The 10,317-nt window shown below is 39.5% G+C and overlaps 2 protein-coding genes across 8 annotated transcripts in view; both read right to left on the reverse strand.

The window, feature by feature from the left end:
- The window catches only part of trim62.1 (tripartite motif containing 62, tandem duplicate 1), a 34,140-nt gene extending 30,841 nt beyond the window's left edge, over positions 1–3,299 (reverse strand). Inside the window, exons 1-3 of one of the 3 annotated variants that reach the window (XM_086199678.1) lie at positions 2,811–2,839; positions 2,524–2,590; positions 757–1,299 (exon numbers count right to left, since the gene is read on the reverse strand). In XM_086199678.1, coding sequence (XP_086055804.1) covers positions 757–1,164 — 408 coding nt within the window. In that variant the 5' untranslated portion in view covers positions 1,165–1,299; positions 2,524–2,590; positions 2,811–2,839. Of the gene's footprint in view, positions 1–756; positions 1,300–2,515; positions 2,591–2,810 lie in introns of all 3 variants that reach the window. The other 2 variants (XM_086199679.1, XM_086199677.1) reach the window with 2 other exon arrangements.
- A 317-nt stretch (positions 3,300–3,616) lies between these two features.
- tnfrsf1b (tumor necrosis factor receptor superfamily, member 1B) lies at positions 3,617–9,669 on the reverse strand. Of its 5 annotated transcripts, none has more exons than XM_086199672.1 (9): positions 9,430–9,669; positions 8,114–8,219; positions 7,099–7,224; positions 6,857–7,015; positions 6,050–6,143; positions 5,737–5,972; positions 5,546–5,656; positions 4,606–4,664; positions 3,618–4,514 (listed from the first exon to the last, which is right to left on the reverse strand). In XM_086199672.1, the coding sequence occupies exons 1-9, from the start codon at positions 9,478–9,480 to the stop codon at positions 3,969–3,971; spliced, it is 1,488 nt and encodes a 495-aa protein (XP_086055798.1). In that variant the 5' UTR covers positions 9,481–9,669; the 3' UTR covers positions 3,618–3,968. The 5 variants fall into 5 exon arrangements, with proteins under 5 accessions (XP_086055801.1, XP_086055798.1, XP_086055800.1 ...); XM_086199674.1 differs by having other exon boundaries at positions 5,546–5,632; positions 5,725–5,972; XM_086199671.1 differs by having other exon boundaries at positions 5,725–5,972.
- Positions 9,670–10,317: the final 648 nt, after the last annotated feature.

Here is a 10,317-nt window from a genome sequence, read left to right on the forward strand (position 1 = left end):
TTCTGAGCCTCCACACGGCAGAGTCAGCAGCAGCAGAGATGAGTGTCAACACTTTGTTTCTTATCAGGAGTTACACCTCGTTGTCTACCATGACAACTGCAAACCAACATGTTTATATGTTGATTACAACAGATCTGAACATCTACAGTGATAAGAGCAGACAGGAGACACGGCTCTTAAAATAAGACTGGAGTGTGTTTCTGGGCATACTGGAACGGAGTAGGAACAGGATTAGGGGCTTTGTTTCACAGTTATTGGATTTTTGCTCAGTGGGAATCAAATTATCCAAACACTGGAGGAAAGCAAACCCTTGCTGTTAATGTGTAAGATATGAGTCAGAGTAATACACAGGATACATTCATATAAAGTTAATCTGATTATATCTTCAGTCGGTATGATAGATTATTATTGGGGTAAAGTTGGGTTTAAAGTGCAGAGTTTGGCCCAGAAAGTAATCAGTGCAGGCAGTGGTCATGTATTTTGGCTGATCAGGCTCATGTCAGGCTTGTGCTGCTGGATAAAAAAAAACCTCATCTTTAATGTAAGGTGCTGATGTCAAGCCATCAAACCTCACCCTGAGCTGCATTTTGTGGCCCAACTGTGTTTGCAGCTCACACCGAGAGAATGAGTTCTACTGCCTGGATGTGATACAGAATGCAGATGGACTTTTAAGAAAATGTCAGCATCACCCTTGTGAATAAACCGGCAGAGTGAGTGTGTGTGTGTGTGTGTGTGTGTGTGTGTGTTCCAACTGACCTGTATCTCCTCGTAAGCTTCGTCAATAGTGGTCACTTGGTGTTGCTCATGTAGTGCTGGTTCGTCACAGAAAAAACACACCAGACTTTTGTCTGTCAGGCAGAAGAGCTTGACCTTCTCGTGATCCTTGCAGGGATAGGAGCTCCTCTGAGCGTTTAGGATGGCGTCCAGAGGGAAGGCTGAGTAGCGCTCCACAATGTTGGACAACTTGAGACTCGGTGAGAGGAGGGGATCGGTGAAGGTCCTGCGGCACTCAGGGCAGTCTCGTGCTCCGTGAGGCTCCTGTCTGCTCCAGTGCTCAGTAATACACTTGCGGCAGAAGTAGTGCTCACAGCCAAAGCTGACAGGGTCCTGGTAGATGCTGAGGCAGATGGAACAGAGGAGCTCGTCCTTCAAACAACAAGCCATTTGCACGAATGGGCACGGAGCGGCATCTACAAGGGCAATGCTCTGGAGCTGAGTGGACCTGGTTTAATCTTCAGTTGGTTGGTTCACTGCCAAGATGTCGACTGACATTCTTCAGGAATTTTCCCTTTATTGTCTCTGTTAAGATATGATAAATAACACCAGTGACATAATCCTGACCTATAATTATAAAGCAGCAGCACCTATTGCGTCATCTAGTACATCTTAGTCAAATAAATCATTAACAGCAACAGATTCTACATTTAAATATTAATAAAATGATGTGCAGTGAATACCCAGTTAAAATGCTATAATCTCACTAAAAGATTTCAGTGATTTCTCATGATTATATTAAATTAGAAAGGAGAGCTGGAACAACTGCAATTCGTTATCATTTGGTTGAATGGACAGACAATATTAGAAAGAACCTGATGACCAGTTAAAGAATGAATCTGAATACTGGCTTGTTTTTTTCCTACCTTATAAAGAAATATATATTGTGTTTTTTTAATATTGGAACAAAAAACACCAAAAAAAAAATATTCAGGGGTAAAAGAAATGGTAATTATTTTTGACAGATACTGTGATATTACAAGTACTTGTTAATCTTCACATCTGAATGGAAATACATTTTGTAATGATAAATGCGTGATTTTTTTTTTCCTGGTATTTGTTAAAACAAAGATTTTCTTTTTAATGCCTGAAGAAATATTTGCAGACTTGGATATCTCTGCAGCCCCATAATACTTCATTTCAAATGGTTTTGTGATACACGTTTCAAGACATTGTTCAGCCCTAAAAAGATGGTAAGATGTCTCCATGGAGTCTGATAATGACATGACAGTTTTCAAGGCATATGAGTGTGACATTTTAAAGATCAAACCATTGACCATTTACTTGAGGAATTAATCACTAGTGATTTTTTTTAAAATAAATACATCCAAAACTAATAGACTACTTAATCGCCATCAAATCACCATGACACGTAGAAACTGAACAGGATCTGATTAAAATCTTGCAAAATGTTTGTCACCTTTAATAACTTAACAGCATTATAATTTATTTTACTCAACGTCAGCGGATATCAGATAACTGCTGTAATTCAATTTCACTTTCTTGTAAGCTTCCTTCCTACCTGAGGGAACGCCTGAATGCTTTTAGCACATTTCAACCTTGCTTCATACATCTCCTCCCGGATTTTTAAATGTCCAGGACTAACAGGCTGCACCAACCAACAGGCGAACACCTGCAGCAGCAATATTATCTCCGCTGCTGTCTTCCTCCCTCCCGGGCACTCAAAGGTCTCCTTTTTCAAGAGAGTTTCGACAGCTCGGACTGAGCTTTCAGCACTTACCCACCCACCTTCAAGAGCCAACACCTGGAGCTTTTCGTATGCTTTTTAATTAGCTTTCTCCACCTTGCTTGCTAGCTAGAATTGTAAACATTACGGACCAGAACCACGACACCACCAACCACAGCGGGGGGATGAGACGGGACACACATAAAAAAAAAAGGAACAAAACACATACTTAAAAGGCTGCATGTAAAGTGGGTATACTTGTGTGAATGATAACGGAGGTGACGGTATGTCAAAATGACTATTTAATTACGAGGAAGTGGATAGCAAAGGAGAAAAACGCTGAACTCACCGGTTTACCCGTGCAAACATCAAGCGGCTCTCAATGCAAGTCTTCCCAGGAAGGAGATCAACATACAGCGGCAACAGACGGAACCAACTTCTCTGAACAATAGGGGGTTTGGCTAACGTATGTCATTACAGAATAACAATAGTCCGTCAAAGAGTGACACATTAAGTGACTAATGAGTGTTAGTTTGTAATAATTTGTATCTGATAGATATCGCAAGTAATTTTGTGATTGAATTCTGCTTTTAAAAATAACATGATTGAACTAATCACCCTCTAGTAATAGAATGGCTAGGATTGCCTCTCCTCCGCTCTCCGGGTTTTCTCAGGGTGTCTTGTTTTACCTTGATTGTAATAAAGTAGCGCACCAAAACACACCGAATTCAACTTAATCCTTACAAGAAAGTGTTTAACTGTAAAACGCGTGTGGTAATTCCCCTCTGAATGGACTGTCACAGTTTACTAAAACGTCCTTTGTTGGCGGAACCGGAGGCTGCTCAGGGCTACTGGTGTGTTCGTTTGTATCCAGCCAGGTGGCAGAGGCGTCTTTCCCAATTCTCCCAGCAAGCAAACTGTGTGCATCACTCATCCAACTGGTGGAGGGTAGGTAGCGTTAATATAATCTGAGGGCTTTGCCTGGTATTAAAGATTAAATTACCTGCCTGAACAGTTAGATAGAGCTGAAATAGAATTTTTTTAAATCATAAATCTACCTTTATGCATTTACTACAAAGTCATTGAATTGGACTTCATTTTGCTCCTTATGAACATAATATTTTTTAATTTAAACATTTAATTGTTATTATTTTTAATACAGTACCTTTATTGAGCTGAATAACTCTGCCACCTCTCGCTTATACAAAAAAAGCGTTGATAATATTACATGCAATTTTACGTAAATAAAGGTAGCTATAACAAACAAAATTCAGATTATATGCTGTAGGCATACTACTCTGTCAATATGAATGATTTTATTACCCCTTTTGCTTAATCAGGCTGCAGAGTACAGGTCTCTGAAATAAAACTACACAACATCAGTGAGGCAAATACAATATTAACATTTATTTACAGCCCGCTGTGCTATATACATATAAACATTCTGTGGTAATAGATGGACATGCTTCTCCTGTTGTCATAGAAATATAAGTGAAAAAGGTTTCTCTCAACTGTCATTACTCTCGCATTCGCTGTAACTGGCACTCTCCTGCACTGACGTCAACGTGTGTTTGCCATCTTCTTGCTGCGGAATGCTGGAACACTCTTCTTCCTCTCCAAAGGGCAATTTGGAGTCTGTCTTTAACACATCTGTGGGCGTGATGGATGGTGTTCCACAAGACCCATTTCCTATATGGAAGGTGATATTGACATTGACATGGGGACTGGTGGTCACGGGACTGATGATGTGTGGGTTTGTGGACTGAGAGGACTGTGAGAGGATGCTGGGCTGGGCCGCGGAGGACTCTGTGTTGGAAAGCAAGGTCAAAGACTCTGACAGAGGCGAGGGAAGATCATTGAGGGCTATAGTGGATTGCAGAGGGCCGATGGACTCGTGACTGCTGCATCTCTGTGTTCTGGTTAAAGTTTCAGTGTTGCTGCTGCTCTGACTGTGATCGCTGCTGGCTTCCCCTTTCTGCAACAGACATTGTTGCTCTTGTGAAGTAACTGAGAACGAAGCCCACTGAGTTTCTCCCACAAAACTCTGGTTGATCTGCATGAGAAACAAACAAAAAAAAACAATAACTCAGTATTTCATAAAGCAACAATTCAAGAAGAAGAAGTAAAAACCAAGGAGGACTCACTTTATCACCATTCTCACAGTTCCCGTTTGCATCTACTTTAGGATGAAATTTTGCAGCGTCTAGGGGAAAAAAAATCAGATGAAATGTGAGCACTGCTGATTAGAGATGGATGATATAATCCTTATCACAATATATCATCCTGTTTTTTTGCATTAGAAATATAGATAGTGCCATAACACACAGGTCAAATCAGAACACATTCTGGAGAACTATACAAATAACATTGATCCAATTTAAACACTATTTTTACTTTTACAGAAGAAAACTTCTTTTTTTTTGGTTCATCCAGAGGTGAGACTGTAAATCTAGCAATTGTTAGTGTTTGCATTTTCACTTGAATAATATGGGATTATATTTGTCAGAAAATAATTGTGTGTGTAAATGTAAATGACTTTTCAAGTCAAAACTACAAACTGGATTTAAAAAGCTGTAAATGTTAGATTCAATATTTTAAAATCATCACAAATTTGATTTTTTTGAAAATTAATAGAATGTATTGAAAGATTGTCTTTTATTTGTGGAATTTGTCTAAACATCTGCAGATCTGTTTTATAATTATGAAACTTTTCTTTGAGTTCACAGGTATTTTCTGTTCACATAAACACATCAACGCACAGATTGTCAATCTGTTTACACAAATAATATTGAAATAAATGTACCCCCAAATGATGTGTATTTTTTTTGGGGGGGGGGGGATTTGATGATGGTCAAGATTAAATAGTTCAAATATGTCATAACATCCCTGAAAATGAAATGGGGCAATTTAAGGGGTTAATTAAACCTCTTGTTACATTTTAATGTAAAATAAAATACAATAAAATAAATACTGCCGATACAGAAAAAAATATCAATCTGTAAAATCTCATGGAATATAACTGTATATTGATACAGTTATAGCTTTTCCAAAGCAGAAATGCTTGATTAATTCAGTTTTTTGTACCTTTCTTCCAGGCTAGTTTATAAAGGACCAGCAGGATGATGGCGATGACAATGAAGAGCAGAATTACTCCGATGACAGCAGCAACTACTGCAGCTAACGCAGAGGCAAAGACTGTTAAGTTAGAAACATGGAGTAAATGATACGTGCACCTCATTAGGACTATAAATCATTTACTGTACCTCGTTCATTACTTGTGCCCGGTGCTGAACTTTTTGTTGGCTCTATGAAGTCCAAAACAGGTGACCTGGCAGTTGTAGAGTTCCTCAATTCACTGATAGGAACCGGGTCTAAGGTCGCTGAGGCTGTTCTGGTGGCCATTGAACTTGGAGCGGGCTGCTCAGTGTTTGAGATCTCCGGCTGTGAGCTGGACCCGCACACTGTGTCTGAGGTAGAGTTGCCTTTTCTAACCACAGCACTCCCATGGCAGCTGGAGAATAACAGAGAAGCGAGTCAGACATCTGAGCTCCACGCAGCTGCATTCACATCTGACGGCATCTCACTCACTCTGTATGAAGTCGACAGGAGTCTGTGTGTGAGACGGTGTCGGAGAACGTCCCACCGGGGCACTGCTCGCACTTCACGTTTGAGTTGGCTGTTCCTGGAAAGCACACCCATGTATGATTAAAATCATTTTATCATACAACATAACAGTTCAGATTAGTCCAAAACCTGAGTTGAACGGTTCATGTAACTGATATGAGTCTCAGCATCGGGTTCACCTTTGATGTGGGCTGTTACTGTTTGATTAAACGATGAGAGAATCATAGCAACTTGCAACACTTTACTGTAAGGGTGCATTCATAATTGTTAAAGAATGCTTGGTCATATATATAAGAGGGCAAAAAAAGAAAGAAAAAAGCATTACCTAAGCACAAAGAACCATTTATTAATGAATTATTTGTGACCCTTAACCCCTCCTAACCCCACCCCAGCCTCTCAGTTTCTCCATGCATCTTTGATTTAACCACTAAAGTCAACGTGAACGCTAGTAGTGATTGCCAGATACGTTAGTTAAATGGTAACTAATGGCTAATGAGGAATTACTAACAAGTAATGCTTACCAAAGTATTAACTGAACATTATTCATGTACCTTCATTATGAACTGTTACCTAGAAATTTACAGAGCATCCCGATCCCCAAATGGATTACATGAATCAGTATTCATACCTTTATTCTATTGTTGACGTGTCATTTACAAAGTCAAACGAGATGGGGCTTAGTAAAATTTTTAAATACAGTTTTTGAAAATTACATCCCAGCAGCAACATTAAGTGTCAAAGAACATGGTGAGATGGTTAAAAGTGCTCCACCTGGTACAGAGACTCCATAACCAGCCTTGCATGCTTGGTACTTCTGACATTCGTTGCAGTAGTCGCCATCATATCCCATGATGCAGTACATCCCCGGCTTGCACATGCATCTGTTCCTTTCAGTAGGGGAGCAAATCTTGGCGATCTGCAGACCTTTGTCTGATTAGACGCAAAACATTTAGATGTGTAAAAGCACAACAAATAAATCAAAATGATCAGCATCCATAAAGACTTATACTGACTTGGTTTGCATTTGGGACAAGAGAAGCAGTTTGGAGCGTAATTCCATGTCTCCATGTACAGGCCTGGTCCACATGGTTCACACTCAGTGTCCACTGTGTCAGAGCACTTCTTTTTCTGTCGCGATCCTGTTGTGATAATGACATGAATGATTCAAGCATAGTCCCTCTTAATGCAATCTGTAACAGCTCTTATCCTTAACCCATTTCACAGTAAATATACAGTGGCATTATGTGGCTTTGTTTGATATTCATATACAAAATGGTCAAATCATTTGCACATACACACACACATACATACACACACACACACACACACACACACACACACACATATATATATATATATATATATATATGGGGGGTTAAATATTTATGCATAAAATGGTCATATATGTGTGTGGGAGAGTTTATCATTAAAACATTGTTGAGGTATTATTATATAAAGCACTATTACTGAATTTGTAATGATGCAATTGCAAGTACAAATCTTTTCACCCAGGTGCTTGAGTGCTTTTTAAAGTTGAATGCAATCCATCAGATAGGCTTGATACACTGTATAGAAGTAGGCAGTGAAATAATTCACTGCTGAGTGGGGGAAAACGGGCCTTCAATTAGGTCGTGGCTTCAGCGCATCCAGAGGTGACAATAAACTACACCAAGTGGGATGTTTTATGTTTAAAAATAAATTTGTGAGTGATCTGTGATGAACAGGGTTGTAATAAAGTATGTAATCCACCTCCAGTTGATGTCTAATCTGGTATTGACATAATAAATCTTCAATATCAGATGGTATCGTATGTTTCATGCTCCTCAGACTGAAACAAGGAAATGCAGTCCTCGGGTGCTGTCACCGTTGTTCACACCTTCTCTGCGTGAAAGCATTTTTAATGCAACTCAAGACTTGCGCCTGCAAACAACTTACATCGTTTACTTTCCGTATTTGTGTCGTAACTTTGTGCACCTGCACAAGTGTGACTCTGTGTGTTTAGACTTTTTTCTACAGCTCAGAACTTACCAGGGGCGCACTTCTGGCAGCACAGTTTAGAAGTTTCTGACCTGTACTCTCTTTCTGGGATTTGACAGTTTCCATTAGAGTCAGGTGGATAAGGCAGTGAATACACCTATTGGTAGAAACAGTTTATGTCAGAGCAACCCATCTGATTCTTGTTAATCAAACATGTTGTGTTCTGACAAACATAATCTGGACTAAAACTGCTGGGGTGTTGAGTTAAATTGATTTAAAAGGAGTTGTGGGTTATATTGGTAGCTCACCCTTTTCAGACAGACATTTTTACCTGCTCCTGAAGTAAAAATTGGGCCAGCCTCTGAAGTTTATGATCAAAAAATTATATATTTCATCACTAGCTTACACAGGAATGAGACACACTAGCCAGTGACTGAACAGGAGCCTGAAACAGTACCAAATGTTAATGCAGCTGACCTGAGACAGGCAGCCATTGTTCTGAACTTAAGGAGGCAATATCACCTGTCTGCTCTCTGTGGGGCCCTGCAGAATATTAGGACTTAATTGGCGAGGCAGCAAGACTCATGAGGTGAAGCAGGTGTCTGCTAATTACAGGTTTATAATTCCTCTTTCAAGGCTGCATTCAATTATACAGTAACTCACTTCCAACTTCTTTCTCACATCCTGCTCTCAGAAAAAGTGCTGGTGTGTCATGGCCGAGTTTAAAAATTGCGGTTCCCGCACTTGTCATGAGCATGACTGCTGAAACTCCCTCACAGTCATGACAAGCTGTCGAATTTGCTGACAGCAGCGGTGAATTTCTCGTATAACAGGCGGAAATCTAGACGCCCCCCCGTTCAGAAGATGTCTGTGAGACCACTGCTTAAATCAGGCGTCTTGGCTGAAGTAAACCTAACTGATTAATTACAGTTCAAGGAAAGTTTGGGGTTTTTTTTTTGTTGTTTTTTTGTTGTGGTCCCGACTGCATTACCTTTACCCTCACATCTTGAAGAGAAATGCACACTGATGATAAAAATCAGTTAAAAAAAAAAAAAGATAAGATATTCCCACGCAAATAATTTTAACAACTGAAACCAAACATTCATACATGTTCCCTTAAACTACGACTATGATAGATCTCTACTTTCAACTGTAATATGTCATCAAACTTGAGATAAAACTGATATCTATATGGATTTAGGACACATTGTACTTGCTGTCAAATCACATGGTTTGCTGTATTAAAATGTAAAAATGTAGTTACCTTTAACGGTCAACCCACAAAATGTAACAACCAATGCTAATTTTGGAAGAAGAATAGCTGAAGTCTTTAACCTCCCGCTCTCAGATTTAGAAACAAAACCTACCTTGGGGATGAGGACATTCAGGACAAACAGCAGTACAAGGATATCCTTCATTTCTTCGTTAAAGCAGGTTAAAAACCGTAGAGTACCCAGCTACTAATGTCTCCACTGTACTGTGCATTTTTTAAAAAAAGGCGTGCCAGTGTGTGAAAACAGGAGCAATTTCCTTGAACCGATTCAAGGGTTTGAAGGAAGTAAATAAGTGCGCAGGCTCTAACCCACATTCACAGCTCAGATGTGAATAACCAGTGAGGTTTGACTGAGTGTAGATGAGGTTAGAACTGTCCTTATGTAAGACGGCTGATATCAGCTCTGTGCATACAGTAAACACACAGTTGCTGTGTTTTTGATCTCTGTCTGTTAAAAGGAACGATAAAAGTGCTGTGACACATATTCACTTCTTGTAATTCTTTCACAACACTGAATTAAATGGGGTTTTTTCACAGTGATAAAGAGTAAAAGGCCCGTGTTGTAACTGTGACAGGAATTAATAATGTGAAAGTTTTAATTCTTGTTTGTGTAAGTTCCCACCTCTTCCTTTCTTCCTTTATATCACCAGCAAAGGAGCAGCCCATGTGACTCGGTCAAATGGAGATGAGCTGAAAGTGCAATCATTTATTAAAAGTTTGAGGTGATATTTGATTCTTTTATTGGAGCGGTATGGAGGCTAAACAGAAACATCAAAGCAAGGGAAGTTTTGTCCTTCCTGCTGTTCGCTCCTTGGATGTTTATTTGATTTGCAAGGAACTGTGCAGCCCTGACTTTGTGACACTAAACGAAACCCTATGAAAAAAAAAATGGATGTGGACTTGTTTAGAGTTTCTCTTTTTATGCTGACAGGTTCAGAAGAAATGCTAACCCTGCACACATCAAATTAGCAAAGATAGATTT

Source organism: Aulostomus chinensis, chromosome 3, assembly GCF_037954235.1.
Source record: "Aulostomus chinensis isolate RoL2024-O1b breed Wild chromosome 3, RoL_Achi_v1.0, whole genome shotgun sequence".
Taxonomy (NCBI): Eukaryota; Metazoa; Chordata; class Actinopteri; order Syngnathiformes; family Aulostomidae; genus Aulostomus; species Aulostomus chinensis.